General features: G+C 41.1%; 1 protein-coding gene across 19 annotated transcripts in view; it reads left to right on the top strand.

Moving 5' to 3' along the window:
• Window positions 1-20,627, top strand: part of fnbp1b (formin binding protein 1b) — a 62,960-nt gene extending 42,333 nt beyond the window's left edge. For 4 of the 19 annotated variants that reach the window (XM_079364521.1, XM_079364523.1, XM_079364520.1 and 1 more), the window contains 10 exons: window positions 2,391-2,576; window positions 4,364-4,552; window positions 7,164-7,256; window positions 9,959-9,973; window positions 10,271-10,306; window positions 12,907-13,016; window positions 13,116-13,248; window positions 14,007-14,128; window positions 14,252-14,436; window positions 15,068-20,627. In XM_079364521.1, coding sequence (XP_079220647.1) covers window positions 2,391-2,576; window positions 4,364-4,552; window positions 7,164-7,256; window positions 9,959-9,973; window positions 10,271-10,306; window positions 12,907-13,016; window positions 13,116-13,248; window positions 14,007-14,128; window positions 14,252-14,436; window positions 15,068-15,246 — 1,248 coding nt within the window. In that variant the 3' untranslated portion in view covers window positions 15,247-20,627. The remainder of the gene's footprint in view (window positions 1-2,390; window positions 2,577-4,363; window positions 4,553-7,163; window positions 7,257-9,958; window positions 9,974-10,270; window positions 10,307-12,906; window positions 13,017-13,115; window positions 13,249-14,006; window positions 14,129-14,251; window positions 14,437-15,067) is intronic. The other 15 variants (XM_079364516.1, XM_079364522.1, XM_079364513.1 and 12 more) reach the window with 13 other exon arrangements.
• Window positions 20,628-21,832: the final 1,205 nt, after the last annotated feature.

The following is a 21,832-nucleotide window of genomic DNA, read 5'->3' as shown; positions in this document are numbered from 1 at the left end:
GTTGCAAACTCAGCGTTGTTTTGTTTTCTACGACATGACATTCAATTGAATTGAATTGAATTGAATTACCAACTCAGTGTCGGTGTGTTCCAGACATGTTTAAGATATCCTGTTGTGCTCCTCGCGATTCTACACAAAAGGGCGTGGCCTCGGTGTACTGTCAAACTTTGACTTTTAGACAAATCAAACTGTAAGGCCTGCTGCTTGGCCAAGTGTTGCGGTTAGAGTCCCGCAGTCACAATCCCGCGGTCGCAGCACACCCCGACATGCACAGGGTGCTTCAGGCCCGTCATCACCGCTTGCGGTTTTAATCCTACTTATTCATTTGTCATAACGACAGGCCATACCAGTGGCCCAGCAGCAAGGGCCATTGGGAATTGATGGGAATGGGAATTGACTTTTATTTGAAGTTTTAGGGTACTTTAGAAGAAAGCGGATACAAATGTATATCTGCATGAGGCCCATATCGGCACTGAGCAAAATGTCTGTCACGCTTTTGCAGAAGCACACGCTGTATTTCTCTAAAAAAGGACGGGGCTGAGGGTCTGTGCTGATGAAAAAAATAAATGACAAATAAGTTCCACATGCACGCATGATTTATTTCCCCTGAAGTAAGAGCCTTATATCTAACAGCCAGATATGATTATTAGAACAGTTTGTTATTTAACACTGTTTGAAGGAGAGTAAGGCTATTTCCCAGAAATGTTTGTATCAGTTGCAGAAACGGGAGGAAGTTGAATCACTTTGCACTTCCTTTGCTTTAAACAAGCGTCTGTCTATTTCAGTTTTAAACACTTTCAGACCACTGATGTGCACTCGTATCAAAGGGCTTTTTTACTGTTTTAACATTTTGATTTCAAAATAAAAGACAGCATTTAGCCACTTAAAAGACAAAACGAGCTGTGTGATGTATTAAAATGTCACGTTGGCTGCCTGCCGTATGACAGAAAGCAAGACTATCCCCAGGCATCGCATAGTATATGTGTGTGTGTGTGTCTGTGTGCGTGTGCGCGTGTGTGTGTGTGTGTGTGTGTGTGATTCTGAGAAAGAGTGCATGGCTCGGCTCCAGGGAGATGACTCCATCCTGTGACTGTCTGCAGCACTAAACAACAGCACAGAATAACTCATCACATGCTCCTTCCTTCAGTCTCTCTCTGTCTCTCCTTCTGTCACACTCTTCTTAATATCATATTTCTTTTAATGTTTTTAATGTCCTTGTCTTAACTCTGTGAAGCTCCTCATATTTTCTCCATCTACGAGTAGTGTTATATAGACAAACTTGCCTTTTCCCATGTATACATTGCACAGCCCAGGATCTCTTGACCCCCGGCTCTTATCAGCTTAGATTGGCCGATGCACACTGCACATGATTAATGTTCTTCTTCCTGTGTCTGTGCTGGCTGCGTTCATTGTTTTTGTCGTAACTCCTACTTGACAGATTTGGGTCTTTTCCTCTTTCTTCAGTGGCCTACAAACTACAAAACTCACTCTCTCTCTCTCTCTCTCTCTCTCTCTCTCTCTCTCTCTCTCTCTCTCTCTCTCTCTCTCTCTCTCTCTCTCTCTCTCTCTCTCTCTCTCTCTCTCTCTCTCTCTCTCTCTCTCTCTCTCTCTCTCTCTCTCTCTCTCTCTCTCTCTCTCTCTCTCTCTCTCTCTCTCTCTCTCTCATGCCATTCTCATGGACTGGACCAGTTAAAAACGAACAAGAGAGTCACCAGGCCTCTACTGTGTTGCATCTTATCACCTGGCGTTGTGATTAGATGGACAATCTAAACACACAGAGATTCCCCACCTTTTTGCCATTGCTTTGCGTTGTCAAATTATTCTGTTTATATGTTGAATAGTTAAATGAATTAAGGTGATACAACTTTGATCCAAAAAAATAAACGCAGAATCAGTGAGCCCCGCCTATTTGCACGAGTCCTGAGCCCAAAGAAAACACTCTGCCACGCCGACACAGCCTATCATACCAGTAGCCTGCAGCTGCACTTCAGATACAGATTTGAGTGGCATGGTGGAAGACTGAATAAGAAACTAAATAGCCCAGATTCCCCTAAGAAATCAATATGTTTAAAATGTTGTCTTTTTTAAAGTCGATTGTCCAACTGTATAACAGCTTTATTGTAACGATAGATATTTTAGTTTTGGCTCTTAGTCGGAAAACACAAGTTGTTTGCACGGCTAATGAAAATCAAATGTTCACTATAATTCCTGTTTACATGCAGATGTGTGTGCTGAGATTAATTCAATAAATGAGCCGTTAGTGGTTTAAAAAGCAGACATTAAGTCTTCAGTGTATTCATATTGAGGAGGACTGTCTGTTATTTAAATAAATTAAAAGTGAAGCTGTTACTGATTTCTGCAACCCCTCTCTCTCTCCCCTTCCCAACCAGGACTCGCAGCAGGTCGTGGAGTCATATAAGTCCGGGTTCGAGCCCCCGGGTGATGTTGAGTTCGAGGACTACGGCCAGGCTATGAAGAGGACGGCGTCTGACACCAGCCTGTCCAGAGAACCAAAGGAGAGGCCCGTCGGCAAGAGCAAGGGCAAACTGTGGCCTTTCATTAAGAACAAGAACAAGGTAACACACGAGTGCACACATTCACATCCCACCCTGCCTCCATGGTGGGCTGACATTTTTCTTTTAACAAGATTTTTCTCCACTTTGAGGTCACTTCAGACTTCGGGGAGGTTTTGTGACGTTATGTAGGTTGTGTACTGCAACACTGTAGAAATGTTCAGTGTCACATGTGTATCTGTTACATTCCTAGCAGTGGTTATGTTTTAAATGTCCTTTTTGTTAAGATCGTCTGGTCATTTAATTTAACCCCTTGGCGCCGACTGTCACAAATTTGCATCAAACCACTTCCGCTCCAAATGCAAAATAGCATCCGTATTCCTCCACTGCCGGTTGATGCACTTTCAAATACATACCAAGGAAGCTTTTGCAAGCATTAGTTTGTCATAGGACCAGTCGGAGATAAAACAACATCCGTTTGATTTGCTATTTTTATATAATATCTATTCATGTGCTATTTTCAAATAAACGTTCTGAACTTAATTTATCATCTACTTTAAAGCAGAAACATATGTAAAAAAAAATGTTTTAATACTTGGAAACAAATTCAGGCGTCAAGGGGTTAAGAAATGTGCAGCCAGTTCATTGTTACTATTGCCATTTTTGTTGTGGTTATTATTAATATTATTATTAGCAGCCACCCATTCCCCCCTCCCTGGCAATCACCCTCACCAATAATGGGAGCCTCCCTTCTTCTATATCACACACTAATGCATTTCTACCTTTATCTTGTGGACGGGTTCAACTGGCAGACATTAACTTGATCTAAAATAACAGTTTCCTGGTGTTGGAGCGCCTTCAGTTTCCTGCTTCTGAACAGTAAAAAAAAAAACTGATCTCTGACTGTCTTATGGGCTGTTGGCACTGTTGGTGTTGAAATCGAGCAATGCATGAGTGAGCAACTGGGAGTGTGTGGGAAAGAAGGGCAGGGAGCAAGTGGGTGCAAATCTGAAGGAGAGACCCAGAGCCCAGAAAATGGTGCACCCTCCCAAAACAACACACTTAATTCAGATGAGAATTCATTTCCTACACAGAGAGGTATTACTCCTCTGATGCATGCAAACGTAGGGGAAATAAACTGTTTAAAGATAGTGAAGTAGAAAAAGCCCCATTGCTGACTCTAAATCAAAGATTTTAGTGATTTTTCACCCTCTTTGTGTTGGTAAGAAAGCTTTCTGAATCACATGAACATGCATGCGCGCTGCTTTATTCTCCTAACTCCTCCACTACTGGTGATGAATAATGCAGTCCGATTTTTTTAATACAGCAATAAGCAATTAGGTTTTACTGTGAGGATGGCCTTTCAAAGTTCTGCGGCTGACGTCCTCGGGGACACGGGGGGGGGGATTTCTCGTCCTCGCCGGCATGTGATGAAGTCGGGAACGAGCGCCTGCATGCGCTTTTGACTCAAACTCTTTGCTGTTCGCTTTGTCGCAGACGCTTGCTTTAACACGTGTTACGCTTCCTACTCACTCTGTTTTTGTTCACCTTGTTTAAACTGGTTTTTTTATGTTTTTATATGTTTGAATTTTTCATTCCCACAACATAACAACTGACAAGGTTTGGCGTTCCTTCGGTTGTCTTTTACATTCTGTTTTGGGTTTTTTTCTGTTGTGTGTTTCTTTTTTAATATTTGTAGGAGGCTTATTTATTTCGTTTTGTGTTCCCTCCTTTTTTCCTCCTTTTTCGTTGGATTCTTGCCCCCTTTATTCTTCTTCTTCTTCTTCTTCCATGTTTTCCTCCTTTTTCTTCCTCCTCTCCGTCACGGCTCCCCCCCTCTTTACTGGTAGCTTATGTCCCTGTTAACGTCCCCCCACCAGCCCCCACCTGCCCCCCCAGCCACATCCCCGCCCTCACCCTCTGCTGTTCCCAACGACTCCCAATCTCCCAAGCAGCAAAAGGAGCCCCTCTCCCACCGCCTCAACGACTTCATGGCCTCCAAACCCAAAATGCACTGCCTCCGGAGCCTGAGGCGAGGGGTAAGTGTGCGTGAACAGCTCGCTTTGTGCATGTGTGCGTGTGTGTCTCTACACCTGTATCTGAGCTGTGAACCTGCTGCACTGTATGGGTGAAGTGACATTAAAGGTGTCATAATCATTACCCGAAGTCACTGGACGAATCTGTACGGAGGCAATGTGACCATTGCAGCTTTTATTTTGAAAGTTTGCAGTTCAGAGCTGCTTTGAAAATTGGCCACAGGCCTCCTGCCTTCGCTCATGCAGTGCTCAGACTTCTTTTGCTCCGCTAGCATGCCTATGTAGCGCAAAACTGCAAATCCATGGTACTCGTCTGACTCACCAACAGTCTCTCCATCACGTCCCTTCATTCTCCACCTTAACTGTGTACTCACAATGAGATTCCCTCCTCTTACCCTACTCTCCCCCCCCCCCTCTTTGATCAGTAAGACGCCTAAGAGTCTTGGCAGAGTCACTGCAGATGCTCCCTGCGCACTTCTCATCTGCAGTCTACGCTGGAGGCGGCGGTTTGGTTTGAGTTGTTTTGCACATAAAGTGAGGGGTGCGAAGGACAATCAATATGGAACGATTCCCTTAGAAGCAGCAGCTATAGAATGAAAAAGAAGTCAAGAAAAAAACTGATAATATCAGTCAATGACATCACAGGTTAATGATTTCCGGCGTATGTCTTTTATAAATATCTGATATCGACACAGAAACTTTTAAGAGAAATGTTCCCACTTCTTAGATATGGTTGGTAATGTTGTGATTTATTTTATTATTATTTTTTTTTAGATTTCTCTTTTTAAGTTGTGCACCTGTGACACAACTATAAAACTATACAAAAGCTTTATCAGCACCAGCTCAGAGTTCTGGTGGGTTTTATTACCAGTAAGCAATCTCCAGTCCAGTGTGTGTTCATACTGGGGTCACTAGGTCGGAGTGGGGGGGCCGGTCAGAGCATGCTTTCCTGTTACACCCTCCATCTATCCTTGACCTCAGGAATGGGCGGTAACTCACGCGTTCCTTCCGGAGACCACAAATAAAGTGTTTGCATACACTCGGATTTTGAAAAGGGCAGCAGTTACTCAAGGCAGAGAGGTTTGAATCAGTGCGAACATGACGCCTGAAAGAGGCACACAACAAGAACAATACTGTGGGCGCGAGGGTCCATTGAGCGAGCGTATCGTAGAGGAAATGACTGAAGGTCGGCAGAAGAAAAGGGAAGTGCGTATTTTTTCAAACAGGAATCGCACGTTTCTAAAAGCGGAAGTGCTGAAACAGCTCTCAAGAAGAGCCATAGAAAGAAAAAAAAAGAGTGAAATCACATGCATTGTTTTTGAGTTTACACAGATACAAAGGATTGCAGTGTGACCTTACTGTAACATTTAAAGCTTTTGATAAAGGTCAAATGAAGTCTTTGGAGTCCAGAAGACTACAAAGAGTTAGGAGAACTATAACAGCAGGAAGACCTTTTCTTAAAACAATCATTTCAACATGTTGTATCAGTTTGTACATATATCCATGTTTTCATGTGTGTAGATGTTGTTTGAATTAGCGTACGTCTTCACCACATCATTTGCTTCTGTTTAGATCGACAGTAGCACACTGACAGGTCAGTGAAAGGAGGCAGAAGTTGCATTGTTAATCCGATTCAACAACAACAAGTCTTTATAAGGACGGCAGCCTGGTGCCTCACTCCCTGAGACAGTTTGGACTCATTCCTCTGAACAGCTTACTTTAATTCGTTGGCTCTTTCACAAACAGGCCTAGATACATCTCCTCAAAGCCAGCTAACTGGTTTAACTTTCACACCGCAGTAACAGTGATACAGAGCCTGGGCTCATTTTGAGAAGGGAAAGGCGTCATTAAAATGTATGATCAGCAGGTCTTGAAAGGTATTTTTAAATCTGGATCGCTAAAAGGTCCTGGTTTTGAGGTTGAAAAAGTCACGTGACCGAATGCATTTTAAATAAAAAATGGCACCGGATGACTTTGCATGATACATTTAGACGGCTCCTTTTAGTGTAGTTTTAATTTGACAAGAGCTAAGAGTCATTATTACCAGACGAAGCTCTTTGTCTGAAAGGAAGGAGACCATTCATTTTGTTTCACTTATCTCAGTCCAGGCAACGGCCATTGAGTTACTAAGAGCTGGTTATACCCTGCTGGGGAGCTCTGAAAACACCAGGCTAGATCGTCTGATTTCAGTTCAGCTGTTACTCCAATGACACATAAACCCCGCTGAAGATTTGCAAAGAATCATCAGATGTTAAACATGATATGAATCAACTTTAATCAAGAAAACTAGACTGTGTTCGTCCCACCCCCTGCAAAGAGAACACAGCCTCCCATAAAGGGATGGCATTAGCTGTGCTAGTGGAGGTGGTGTTTTGTGTCCTCTTGCTCAGTGGAGGCCTTGTCAACCCCCTCTGCAGGAGAGCCTCAGTGAGGGGGGAAATATATTCGCTGTCTCATCCATCCACAGCAACTATATATGTGCGTATGTGTCTCGTGCTAAAGCGAAAAAGGCATGTGTGTTTTAGGAGTTAAGAGCGTGTAGAGTGTAAGAGCTGTAAGAGAGTCGGTGCTGATCTCACTGACCAAGCTGTATTCTCTCCGCCAACCACCACAGCAGCAATCCCCTTGCTCGTTCACTTGTCACAAAGAGCTAATGAAGAGGACTCTGGGTCGACCTACATATGCTTTCGAAGCGAGGCAATATGTTGTAAGTGTGTCAGTGACGGTTGGTGCATGTGTGAGCAGGTAACGAGGGGTTGGAAGAAAGAGGGAATGAATATTGAATGCGTCCGGATGTGTGTGTGTGTGTGTGTGTGTGTATCAGTACAAGCCACGTACAGCACATGCAGTAGCCTCATTAATGAAAATTGAAATTGTGGGAGACGTCCTTTTTTCTAAGATGAGGATGTTCGTCACAATTAACAAAGCTAATTGTCCTCACAAAGGAGGCTAGTGTGTGTGTGTGTGTGTGTGTGTGTGTGCCTTTCTGGGAATTGATCACATGGCCCTGTCACGTGTCAAATCTGGACGAATGCTCTGAGGAGACGATGACTTCATCACCACATCACATGTATCCGCTTTAGGGGGTCCTTGTTGCTCGTCATCCCCACAGCTGATTTCGGGCTTTCCCCTCACTGAGCATCAACAAGGGGTCAATTCACAAAGTGTAACAAGCACCTACAGCAAATACGGGGATTATGGGTGTGAGGATGCTTAATCATCCGAGCCACCGATCGCCCTCTCCTCGGTTATTGAAATGTCCCTCTAAAGCTGTACAGTACGTAGTAAAAGGTGAGGTGTTGGTCACACTTTGGGTCTGGGTTAAGCACTACTTTACCCAGAATTCACCCCTACAGGGCTTTTTATCTGTGCTAGTGTGCCATGCTGCTGCAGTGTTTATCTGTGTGTGTCTTGGGGGGGGTGGACGGAGTTGAGGATCATGTGAGGATAAGGGCCTGGTATTTCTCTAACTTCTCAGAATCACACGGGGGGTGGCACGTCAGAGCCAAACACATTCCACACAATGCAGTTTAATGCTACAAAAAGGTGCTGCTCTCAGGTGAAAGAAGGATTTCTCACATACTTTATGCACTCAACGCAGCAGGTGGAGAATTTACCTCAAATCTCGGACATGGTTCATTTAATTACAAGTAAAAATTCATTTATCCTTACTTTATCCTAAACCTCAGCGATGCTTGTTGGGGAAAATGTATTAATAACATTTCAGAAGGTTAAAATGTCAATGAGTAAATCTTAATTCTTCATGTAGATGCATGAAAAGTGATTGACCTAAAAGGCATCAAGAGGAATTCTTTTTTTCCTCTTTGACAAAGCTGTTCATGTTTGACTTACTGAGACCTTGTCACAAACATCAACGAGTTTAGGAGATAAAGGTTGTGCCCTGGAGTTATCTTGTGATTTATATGTCCACATGTACATTGTTGTTCCATTTTAGTCTTTTTTTTTGTCTTTTTTTTTGCGGTCTATTGTTGCTTTAAAGTGCCTTATATGTGCCATGCCAAGTGTGCAGTATTTCTGCTCTGTTATGACGTACCTTGTGTGTCTATTGTTCTTGTTTCTCACCTGCCGAGGGACCACAGTTGAGAATTAGCCTTGATGGCTTAACTGGCACATTAAAGAAAGGTTATGAATGAGTATGTGTCCCTTTAACTTTAAACTGAAAAAATACAGTAAATGATGTTTCCAACGATCATCTCAACCGAAATCCATTAAGTCTGTACCTGACCCAAGAGATACACAAACGAAGCTCAACTTTAACTTTAATTTCCTGTGCTTTTACAGAATAAATGAATACAGAGGAAAGATTTCAGTGACCCTTGGTGCTGTGCAAGTAAAGCTCCTCACAAGGGGAATGTGAGAACAGTACAGAGGTGGGGAGGTGAGAGAGTGGATCACAAGGTAGAGCAGACTGTAACAGGCCATTCCAGGTGGATGACTCGATTAGTGGACTAAAGTGAGTAAAGCCACCTCAGTGCACCAGCCTGTGAGCCTCTAACAGGATTACAAGTCGTCTGCTGCAGCTCCACCAGCTGAGGACTGTTCAAATGCTCTCTCCTCGGCTCTTTGTGATGAAAACATAACCACATCCCCACCGAAAAACCTCTCAATTAAAATAGTCTTAAGTCCTATAAACAAGTATTTCTCTTGTCTCCACTTCCTTTTTAGTTCATCATTTATTTTCTGCCTTTGTTTGGCTGCTTTACTTTGAGACCAGTATTTGCTTTTGTAGATTTTTCTTCTCTAAAAAAAAAAAAAAAGGGAGTTTTGATAGTCTGGTTTTCAAAGTGTCTCTCCAGCTTGTCTTCATCTGCCTCCATGTCAACGTTTGGGTCTACTGATGTGACACACACGCTTTTGGTGCCCTCTGCTGTCTCTCTTTGTAATGACAGCAGAGATGTACCAAAAAGTAAAGGCCACAACTGTCCCTTTTACATACACACTCCCTCCTTTTACTTTTCGGTACCATCACTCTCATCTGTCTTCCCTTAATTTTTTAGACTCATTCTTCACTCCGTGCTTGTTCACTAGGTCGCTGTTTTCGCAAACTTGTCTCTCATTTTTCATTGATTCACCTCACTAGAAATGTTAAACTTCACCTTAAAGGAAAAGGAAATGGGTATTAAAGTTCAAACTCTTACTTGAAGAGTTTTATCGTGACACATAGCATATTGAAATGAATCCATGTTTCTAATCCTCTAATCGTTTTTACCTTCTTCTTCCTTGAATGGTGAAGTTTGGCAGAGTCAAGCGTTTACACAAGCTACATTTAAAATGATTTGTATTTAAAGAAGGATGAAACAAATCGCTGCGATATTCTTCTGATGCTGACTGTTTTCTGTTGTCTCTTTCTCTCTCCCGCTCTTCGCCATTTCTTTCTCTCCCATGAAGCTTTCTCTCAAGCTGGTAAGCATGACCGTATAACCGCAATACCGTAGCGGCATGACCGTGTCACGCATGTCACGTCCTCTCTGTAACACACTGTTAACAACGTTGTGTACGCCGTTATGTTTTCTTTGTGCTCTCTTTTTTGTTGTTTTTGGTTGAAAGTTTATATTTTCATTTTTTTTGTTTGCTGTGACATAACGATGGACCCCAGACTCATTGTCCTTGTCTTTATTTATGTTGATTTGTTTGTTTGTTTTTATGTCCCGTTTGTGTTCATGTCTCTCCCAAACTGTGTCTGTGATCTCTGTGGTGCAGATCACACTCAATTCCCACGTCCGGAATCTCATTGAGGTGATCAGATTTACTCTCTGTCTTACCCGTCTGTCTGGTAGTCCTCCTTGTCTCGATTGTGTGTCCTGTTAACAAATACTAATCTGATCAGAGGTAGAATTTGGTCACTTATGTTGTTACACTGCATGCCTGTGTTATGATGTTTAAAGAATCATGGTCTGTTCAGCTAGCACACCGCAAATGATGGTTGATTGATTACAGTCCTTAAGGAGATTATAAATATCAAGTCATTAACACTGATGATTAAAGAAATAACTAGAATAGGGCACAAGAGTTTCAAATCTTTCTCATATCTGAATGTCAAGAATGAAGCTACGACATGCTAATGCTCAGCTTAAATTATTTTAGCATTCTGACTGAAAGGATAGGACCGTTAGAGATAGTCTTGTTGATCCAAATGTATTCAAAGTGGATCTGTTTATGTTCCAACATTTTATTTGAGTGTCTATAATCAGTGCTGTGTAAAAAAAGCCTCTTATAAAATACATTTGTTCTGAGAGATTCCAACTCTAGATTAAAGAAAAAATATATATATTCAAGGGATGTTCGCTAACAATCCTAGCAGGCAATGTTTTGTATTGTACTTGTGCAACTTGACACTTTTCAGTGGAAGTGCATAATGACAAGGCCTATTAAGTTTACTGCTCAAACCTGAGTTATAAGAGGGTCACTGCTCTCAATGCTTCTCAGGACAGAACCAGGCGAGTGGCTCTCCCCGCTGCTCCCTAATGTTAAGATAAGCTAGCTGTATGCTTTTTTTTATTAAAACAAGCACTAAGCTCACTCAGATAGTACTTTTAATGATTTTTGCTATTTCGTCCTTATGTGCTTTAATTATTTTTGGAAATCAAGTCCTGATTCCATACAAAAACAAACCTATTACATATTAAAATAAGTCAACATGTGTGCCCATAGTTTTAGTTTGATTGTGCATTTTTACCCAGGTCAAAGTGATTTCATGTTGTTGAATGACCTAGAGAATGTTAGCATGAGTAATCACTAGTAATCACTAACACATGATTTTTTTTCCTGAAATGTAACATTAAGAAAAAAGCAGTATGTCTCTGCATGACGATTTATACGATCTTTGTTGTTTTTGCATGCCCGGTAAGTGTTGCGTGATGATTCAGGGAGAAGGGGTAAGGTTGCCATGGTACCCTAGCTGCTGTGTTTGACCTGACTTACATGTGCAATGAATCCTGACCTCAAGTCTGTAGCTCCAGCCTTTGATATCCTGTTGTGACCAATCTCAATGAGATCCAACGAGGCCTTCACCTGTTCAGTCTGTTCAAAAGAGGCCTAAAGTAGAAAAAACACATTTTCTCCTTTTATATTTTCTTTAGCTTGTAAAATAAAGCCATACCCATGCTCTGTAGACCTTCAAAGAGTCTATAATACATTTAGAAATTACACTCTCAGACCAAACTCCAGCAAAACAACTTCTCCGTCAGTCTCAGTTGTACTTTAGGAAGTGATAGTCAGTATAATGCTAGCATGCTAATACGCTAAAATTAGAATCTGAACATGGAAAACATTTGACTTGTTAAACATTAGCATTTCCATTGTGTCATTATGGCTAATATCAGTTTAATGTTAGCATTTAGCTTTGCAGAGATTTGTGATGGATGGCTGTTGACCTTACTAACTTTTTTGTTAAACAAAGTCCCTTCTCAAGATGAAGTAAGAATCAAAAAGTCATGCCTTTTAAGGTTAAGCCAATTACATGACAAAAGTCCTCCCATCAACTTTCAGGAGGCTACCAATTTTTGGCATAAGCGCCACCAGAAAGAATCTAAGTAGGCTAATGTTGAAGTAACTATGAATTTACAAGACATGCTGCAGCCATTAGCACTGACACTTTACTTTGGTGCTGACTACCTAGCTTACTCGACTGCTTGCTTGCTAGCTAGGTACTTGCCATGTTAGTTAATGTGTAGTGTGATAATAAGCAGGAGTATGGAATGGATAATCATGCGCTTCATTTGGTGCTCTTTTGGTCTCCGTACAGAGTGAGCAAGCAGCTAACATTTAGCAAGCTTCAGGACTTAAATACTGATACATCATGTTTATAGAAAGTTTGAGCGACTGCCGAGAAGTGTGACTCATCAGTTCAGACTGGAAACCTGACACCTGGACGGATCAACAAACCTCTCACTTCCACAATCTTTAGTTCAAGAACACACTGTACACACCTCTTTCAAACCATTAGTCAGCTCACACTGAAACACTATATGAGCAATGATATCATGTACTTACACTCTATTACATTTCCGATGCATTCATAGAGAGCACTAGATTGCAGGCAGCGACTGAATAGGTAAAAGCCATTAAGTGTACAGTAGCCTACAGAAAGACAAACATCCCAATAAGCTGCAGTATCTCCAACAGGTCAATTGTTATTTGAGCATATAAGGAGTGCGTTTTGTGGTATGCATTATTCCCGGGGACTAGGCTCAAGTAGATTACAGCAAAAGGGAGATACTGCACCTAACTAGGAAAAAAAAACCCTATGAAACCAACAGCTCAACAAGTAATGAATAATGAAAGTTGCTGTTCTGCATCTCATAGTTTTCTCATTTCTATTCTATGATGTGTCACAGGGCTCTGGACCCGAGGACTTCAGCCACCTGCCACCAGAGCAGAGGAGGAAGAAACTGCAGGGCAAGCTGGATGACCTGAATAAGGATATTCAGAAAGAAATGGATCAGAGGTATCTTTCCATTTGAACTGTGCATCAGAAATATAATTATTCCTTTTTTTCCAACTTGCTCCAAAGACTTGAGCTGACTTGATTAATTTTCCTCCTCAGGGATGCTCTGACTAAAATGAAAGACGTGTACGTGAAGAACCCTCAGATGGGAGACCCGGCCAGCGTCGACCCCCGACTATCAGAAATAAGCCAGAACATAGAGAAGCTGCAGTCTGAAGTTCAGAAGTTTGAGGTGAGTATGGTGCCTGTGTGAATCTCTCATTTCTGTGTGTGAGTGTTAGTGTTGGCGGAGATGCGATCTTGTTTGGTTTACACGAGACAGTAAATAATGAGAAGTTGAGACACGCATCTCCAGCTGGGGAGGTTCCAAAGAAATCTGCTGCTCGTCCATATTAGGAGAAGAGCTGGAGAGGGCCGACTGCAGCTCTGTGCAGGGGAGAGAGAAGGCAAAGAGGAATGGACTGATGTAACCCTGTGAAACAGTCAGCTGTAAGACCTGATAAGGGACAAAGTTGCCTCGACACTGTCAATAAATTCTTGATAATGACCTCCAGAAGGGAAATATCCGACTTATTCTGTGATCTCGAGCTGAAAACAAACAAACAAAAATACATAGTTTAGAGTTTTATGATGTCATGCGTGATGCTATCAAATTAAAGGTTTTCTCCATTTGTTACTCCTCTACTTGGTAACACCTGAGAGTTTGACCTACATTTAAGGCAGGGTCAAAGGCTGGTAAAGAGCTCCTCTGTCACTTACGACGGCTTTGAGTTCATCCAATTGCCATCAATTTCAGTCAGATTGTGATACTAATGCATGTTAATTAAGACACTCGAACAGTTCATACAAAACAGCTTCATTGGTGTTTTTTGCCCAGAAATAAATCAAGTAAATCCGAATTGAGTTTTCACCAAGACAATGGTGTAAAAGGAAGTTGTCACACAGGATGAGCTGTCGAGCACTCATTCATATTACTTCTTTGTGTTTCAGGGTTGGTTAGCAGAGGTGGAGGAACGGATGCCATCCAAGAGCGATACCCACCGGAGAAGTGGACTCTATGAGACCCAGAACAACACAACAGTGAGCAACAACTGTGCGCAGGACAGAGAGAGGTATGGTATATTCAGACGAAAACAACCACACGTCACAGTCAGGTGACACGCTTCACGTCTTCAGAAGAAAACCATGTATGTTTTCACAGTATATTTACTGTATGTGTGTTGGCCCTTGAGCAGCCCAGATGGCAGCTACACAGAGGAGCAGAACTCAGAGACTCAGGTGAAAGTTAACGTCAACCCAACTCCAAACCCGAACCCCAACCCGGTCCCCACATCCACCACGCCAGAGTTTGACGACGAGTTTGACGACGAGGAGACCCTGCCCACCATCGGCACCTGCAAAGCCTTGTACCCATTTGAAGGTATGTTGTAAACATTAAACAATATATGAATTATTTTCAACCTGGGGCCCTTTATTGACGAGTTGCAGCTGTTAGGTCATGTTACTTCTGGAAAAAAAGACAGGGATCTGATTTGTACAGATGCAAGCTGGAGGAGTTTGATTACACTGATTGAGGAGGAGTAGGGTCGTGACCTTTCTGAAGAAATGTAGGGAGGAGGAGGACAGTTAGAAAGGTGGTGGTCATTTCTCCTTTTGTTCTCTGTTGTCAAAATAAGGTCTGCCAACTTCTCAAAGCCTGACTTGCCTGAATGCTCGAGTTTAATCTGCATATTCTCATGAAGATCGTGAGGACGGTCGATTTGGTAACTTTTAGCAACAGATTTAGTTTTGCTTTTCTCTACTTATTCATGTTTTGTATTCATTTCTGTTACGGTTTAAGCACAGATCTACTCTATCGCCTGTAGCTAAACAATATATTGAATAGATTGTAGCCTTATTTTTTGCATTCCTGACAACACATCAGCAGGTCTGGGGTCTTTTTTTTGTCCTCAGATCAAAAACCGAAAAACTCCTTCTACATGATGTGAATTCAAGGGTGGACTTGTTGTATTCTTATCTTTTCTCTCTCTTCTGTTTCCCCCGTGTCACAGGTCATAACGAGGGCACCATCGCAGTGGCAGAGGGCGAGCTGTTGTATGTCATAGAAGAAGATAAAGGAGACGGTTGGACACGTGTGCGCAGGAACGAGGATGAGGAGGGATACGTCCCCACATCCTACGTGGAGGTCTTTTTGGAAACAAATGCCAAAGGTGCTATGACATACATTTAACTGAGCAAATGTGTTTTTCGTCCCTGTGAATCAGGAAGAGTGTTACTGTTAGCTTGGATAAGGTAATGCCCCCCCCCCCAACACACACACTTCCTGTCTCCTGTCCCATGGCGATTCAGATTAGTACATTGTGCCTGTTGTGACAGATAGTGTGAGGGTATCACTTTTTTTTTTTTTTGTAGCCCTGAACAAAATGTCGGGTTTATGAAACAAGAAGGAGGATGTTTTGTACAAGACGTGTGGAAAAGAAGCTTCTAGTTTCTCACCGCTTATTCACTGCAGTGCCACCTTGTGGTCATACATATAAACTACAACATCCACTGGCACCACTTGGCATGATTTGACAAATCACAACCTGACACAGAATGATCACGAGAACATTTCAGACACTATTTTATATTTTTTATACATCATGTTTCATTATGTTTTGTTGTGAATATTTCTGACTTTAAAATACTACTACTACTTGCGTGTTTTCAACCTAGAATTGGATTAATCGCTGTACTCCGCTGAATGAATGTAAAAACATCAAGTAAAAACTGAATCATCGCGCAACTTTTTGTGTTTCAATCACTTGTTGTAGCTGAAAAAAAAAAAGACAGCATGCTTGATGTGCAATCATGAAACTGTCATCATTTTAATCTGCTGTAAATTGTGAAATCAGATGAAAAAGATATTTTTTTAGGCAAAAAAAGAAAAGAAAAGAAAAATCAAGCCCCCAAAGTTGCATGTTGCAGATGAATCTTAGTGCTGTTACAACAAGAACAACTTGTGATTCTCCTCCCCTGAAAAATGATTGATGAACTTAGTTATTTATTGCCCCTTTCAAAGTGTAATTTTCTCTCTATTCAACCACTTTTTGATAATGAAAGTGTTGGGCTGTTCTGGTCCTTTTTCCAGGCGAGTGGTAGAGGAATACAGGAAGGAGAATTAGCTCTCCTGAGCTCTACGGTGAGACTGGGCTGAGATGCGTGGAGCTGGAACATGACTGAAAACGTTGTGGTGTTTTTTTCTTGCATGGACCTCTGAATTGTGAGAGCATGGTGTGTCATCCCACCCAGCTACAACTATGAGAAACTCAGTGCTACTGTTCAAGATTGGTATCAAATCAGGAATCAGTTCTGTCATAACTCATTACACAAGTCCTTGTCTAGCTTCCTTTTAATCAGCTTTGGTTGCTTGTTACCGGCACAGCATGGGGTTGTTGTTATTGGAGGATATCAGGGCTGTAAATGCACATTTCATGAGTCCTTAAGTTAAAAAAACAACGTTTTAAATCTGATGCATGATGCAGCATTTGAGGATTTTTTTTTTTTTTTCAAACTCATCATGATGTGCTTTGACATTAAGAATGATGCACAAAAATGATCAAATGGAAAAGAGTTAAGTGGCTGGTTATAAAATTTCATCTCCAAAGGAAGTCTTCACACATGCAGTTTGTGCATATTACATTCAGTATTTTGCATACATGCAGTGGATTCTGTCTTCCTCTTCTCCATGTCTGAATTTTTGGGGTGACTGTCTGTCTTTGACTACGTTTATCTTTAAAAGGTATCTAACATTTCTTTTTCTCACTTTTTTTTTTTGTTGTTTGTTCGTTTTTTTGTTTGTTTTTTTCACCTTTTTTGACTTGCAGATTCCTAAAAGTGTGAGAGGCTGGCTGAGGAATGGCAGGGCAAGCAGCCTCGGAGAGAAAACACCGACCACGTTCCTCCCGCGCTCACTGAGTCAGAGAAAGAAAGTGAAAGATGACCCCAATCTAAAAGTGGACGAGTCGCAACTCAATTTGTCAAAAACAAAACGGAAAAACAAAAAAGTGTTGCACTTCGTGTGCAGAAACACTGTGATTTAAAGACACAATAAGAGATATCCATCTAAATTAAGTGCTCCTACCCTTTTTCATTCTTAACTCCCATACAGCAGTCACAACCACAGTATTCAATTTGCTTTTTTTGTTGTTGTCAGCAAAGCTTTTGCTTCTAAATGGAACTAACTCCGCTTGCACCGCTCGGTTTTTGAATGTGGCTGTTGGCTTCCAATATTCGAAAGCGCCCCTTTTGCCACCCTGGCTATGCCATTTCTCCTTTTCCTTACATTATTGCCCTCCTTGAAGACACTCCTGCACACACACAAACATTCTCACTTGGCAGAGGGTGTGGTCAGAGACAGGACAGATACTAGCAGGAGTCCAAATTCCACCTCAAAACACCTTTCATGCCGTGGTGTGTGCGTGTGTGTGTGTGAGAGAGAGAGACATGAACTTCTAACAAAACAATCACCTTTGGCTCATCTGCTTACATCTGGAGCTTTACTAATCCCACCTGGTCACCACTCCCTCTGAAATCCATTTTTGCAGGTTAAACCATCTGGAAATTAAGAAGTGAAGGTGCTAATCGTCTGTCTGTCTGTCTGCTACATGATTCTGTTTTATGTTTTGTGTTTGTTTCTTATCTGGAGGCTTGTATGTAGGTCTTCTTTGTATTGGCCCATTTTCTCCACACCCCAATACATATCGTGGACCAGCTCAGAGAGAAAGAATTGAATGATGCATTATTCGCCATCACTCATCCTATAATTTCTTGCCTTGTCGTATCGTGTCTGTTCCTCTCTCTGACCACCCCCCTCTTCACCCCCACGATCCTCCCCCTCCTCAGGCAGCTCAGGCTCTGCTTTAGCTCAGGGTGATAAGGGGGGGGGCTCCTAGCGTTGCGGTGTGCTGCATGCTTGCCCTGTCTTCCTCCTCTACCCCCCCTCTCTGCTAACAACACCTAGGAGGTGTTGTTGGGGGTGGTGTTTGGTCAGCTTCGTCCAGCCTTTCTGTTCAGTTAACCCTCATTGCCTGGTCTCACTGTTTGGATTAACCTGAATGCTACTGTTTGGGTTCAGTGCCTGTGGTTCATTTTTTATTTTCTCTTTTTTTTGTCTTAGAAAGCATGTTTTCCTGTTTTTGACAGTGAGTGAGTGATCTCCTCCTTCAAGTGTTTCCCAGTTAAATCTGTAAACTGTATGAAAAGGAGAATAGGGACCGGAAATGTTGTTTTCTGAATGATTTGTTTGCATTGGTAGGTCTTGTGTGTTTGTTTTACTGTTGAATACACAGCAGAGTATGTATTTAAAAATGTTAGTATTGTATGTTTTTTCATCAGAGCGTTTAATGCAAGTATTTGATTGATTATTGATAATTTTAGTTTATCACCCAGTGGAAACACCTGCACCCATTTCAAGCAGCAACAGTTTGACAAAAATAAAACTTTTCCATCATATTCATACTGTAGCTATTTTCCTCTGATAAGGTACTCAGGATGGGAAGCTGAAATGTTGTAAACTGGCCATGTGGTAGTTTTGCAAAAGGTTTAAAAATAGGGGATGAGAAAAATCACTTTCCAATCCCAGCTGATTAATTGATAACCATCTGAAAATATAAGATATCTAGTCAACATTTGAAAAGGAAATGAGGTATTATAACAAGTTAAGTCAACATATTTGATAAGTCATTCACTAACATAAAGCACTAGCTTACATTGGCATTCAGCCACTCCCTAGCTAACTGTCATTTTTCGCTAAGAATTGGTTACATGGTAACCTGTGACTACTGTTGTGACTCAGCAGTTTAAACTCTTTCAAAATGTTTTAGCTTGAAATATAGCTGAAAGGATGAATGCTAATGTAAGCTACTGCGTCTCTTGGATTTTTGGTACCTAATGAGTCAACAGCTATACAGTTATTAAATGTAACATGATGTGGCTTAAAGGCTTTAATTCCTGCTTCATTGTTATGCTAACTAGCGAATGGTAATATTTGCTAGGAAAAGAAGGAATGTTTATTAGAGCTGCTGTGACTTAGTGTTTGGTATTTCATTCATCATCTCGTGTAAGCATTCATTCATGTTTTAGCTAAAGTTACAAGTCAAGTTACTTGATGCTGTAAGAAAATCTAAAATTCCTGCCTGAAGGTAACACTTAGTCGCTAATGGTTATGTTAGCTGCAGTTATTCAGTCAGCAGATACATTGTTTAGCTTTAAATGTGGCCCTCATATTCAGTATTGTCGGACTAAAGTAAACGTAACTTAAGATGAGAATGAGTGGAAAACTGACATTTGCTGGTTTGGCTTTGTTGCAGGTACCAAATGAGTCATCAAATATGTTGTTTTAACTTTAAAATACCCTTATCAGGGTTTTTTCTTTATTTCCTAACTTTTAGCTGCTTGAACAATCATTTATCTAATTTGCAAACATGGACTAAATCAGTACAACTTTACAACCAATGTAAATTTCCTATCACTGAGCATTACATCAAGGAAAATGCTATGTGAGTCTGGTGAATGAAGATATGATATTACACCTGATGTTTTGGGGAATTGTCCACTTTTAACTGTCTACTGCTACTGTATATGGAAATATACTGTGATCCACATTTTACCTGTGAGTTTGTGACTGAAATGTGACCCTGAACCACCTTTTGTGGGCCTTAACTGGGTTTTTAAAGACAAGGAATGATGCTGGTGCATGGACTAAGATTTGATTATCTCAAAATATGGGGGCAAATTTGAGTTTTTCTAATCAAGAAATTGTCTGAGGATAGAAATGATGTCCACTGATCCCTTTTACCTGCTCAATGGCACATAACGAACGTGATTTTTAACATTTTTGTTTTATATTTGATGAGAAGTTGGCTTTCAGTTTGCTTTGCTTTTTATTACTTTGTTTTTTTAAAGCTGGAAATCTGTGTTGTAGCTTATTCAGCTTGAACTGCAAATATAAGTAACAATGACATTGTTTGGATGAAGCCATTTTTAAATATTCATCTGATGCAACATATTAGTGTTACATGAACGTATTGACCACTTGGACTCTTGGTGAAAAGAATGATCAAACCACTGTTGATTTAAGCTCACGTCCTGTGTTCAATTTTCACCACCCATTGCTTAATATGTAAAGATATCAAACAAAAGGCTTTCTTTGGTTTTGTTCAGTCAATAAACCTAATGAGGAACAGACTGCAACTCTAAAGGTAGCAGTAGACTTGATAATAGAACAACTGATTTGCCAGTTTTTTTTAAAGACCACCACAAATCTCTTTGTTAAAGCCCCGATTAATCTGCCTGTACAGAGGAAAACGGCACGTTGGAATTAGAAAGAGTATATATGAATATATAAATAAAGTCTAAAAAGGAAAAACATCTATTTTAACTATTGAGAGTCTTACAATTACTTTATCTGCTTTGCAAAGTAAGACTTGTTTTCCTTTTTAAAGGTTTACCAAATGGTGTGTTTTTGCACTTTTTGTTTGTGTTCCATTTGGTAGCCCATGCTTGTGTTTCTGGAGCACTGAATACTTTGTATTGTGTTTACTGTGCCAATTAAATATGCCTGAAAGTTAATGAGGTGCCATTTGTGTCTTTTGTTTTTTCTTCTCGATACTGTAGGGAATTACAGTCGTAACTTACTTCTTAGCGCGCATCAGCAGGTCCATAGCTTATGTTGTCCAGAAAACCATAAATCAGACCACTTGTTAGTGTAGAGCAGAGATATAGTTCAGAAGAGCACATTCAGCAACAGGGCTTGTAAAACAAAAACACATTTTTTTCTGTCTTTATTTTTATCAGTAAAGCTGTACTTTTTGCTTAAAGCAAGGTTATGGAGTTCACGTGACAAGGATGCCGTTCTCCCATTGGCCAGCAGATGGAAGTCATGTTCCATCAAAACATCTTACTCGAACCTTCAAGAAAATAGCAATGAGCCAAGAATGCGTTTCCCTTTTTTTTCTTCTTATGATCACGCTATTTTTCCCTGACAATGCACAACTTTTCAGGGACTAAAACGAAAACTTCCAAAGATGGTTAATTATGCAAAAACTGCACCCACTCCAAAAAGCTCTTACCTCCAATGTTCAGATTCTAATGGCCTTTATTTCAGTCTCTCTTCAGACATTTGAATGCCTCTCTTAGCCTCAATAAAAGCCTGCCTGAGGGTATCTCAAACACTCCTTTTTTTCCTTACTGAACTGTTATGTTGTGAGATTGCATTTCATCATCAGACAATGCAGACATTTCACGTATTGATCTGGCCCGCCTTCCTTTCCGGGTTTCCAATTGATTCCGGCCCACTGAGTAGCAGCTGTGATCAGTCCCAGTTGCCCCACAGAAATATGCAGGCGCATGCTGTGTAGCAGATGTGACGCTCACCTCCTCCAACACAATCTCAAACAGCCTAATTGGCCTTTGCTCCCTTGGACCCAACAAGCTGCACTGTTTAGACAAGGGCTCGAAAACAGTTAAAGAAAATGAATCGCTTCGATGAATCCTGAGGGAGGAGCAAGATTTTTCTTTCCAACAGTATTTGGAGCTTTTTCCACTTTGCGTTCTTAATTGGGTTATTTGGCAACGGCTGTCTGCTCATCAATTTACATTATTGGTAGGAGACAGCCTAGAATGGCAATTTTTTCTCCATAGTCCCTTGTTTTTTTTTAATATAAAACAAGGACAAAATGAATATTTAAACTTTCTTGAAGTATTTAAACTTTACAAGGACACTTGAAAAACATGTGCAGCAACTTTAAAGTGCTGCAATAAACACCAGAGAGATG

The sequence above is a fragment of the Symphodus melops genome (assembly GCF_947650265.1).
Source record: "Symphodus melops genome assembly, chromosome: 16".
Lineage (NCBI taxonomy): Eukaryota > Metazoa > Chordata > Actinopteri > Labriformes > Labridae > Symphodus > Symphodus melops.
The sequence above is the reverse complement of the archived record's forward strand: the minus strand, read 5'-3'. Positions and strand labels throughout refer to the sequence as shown.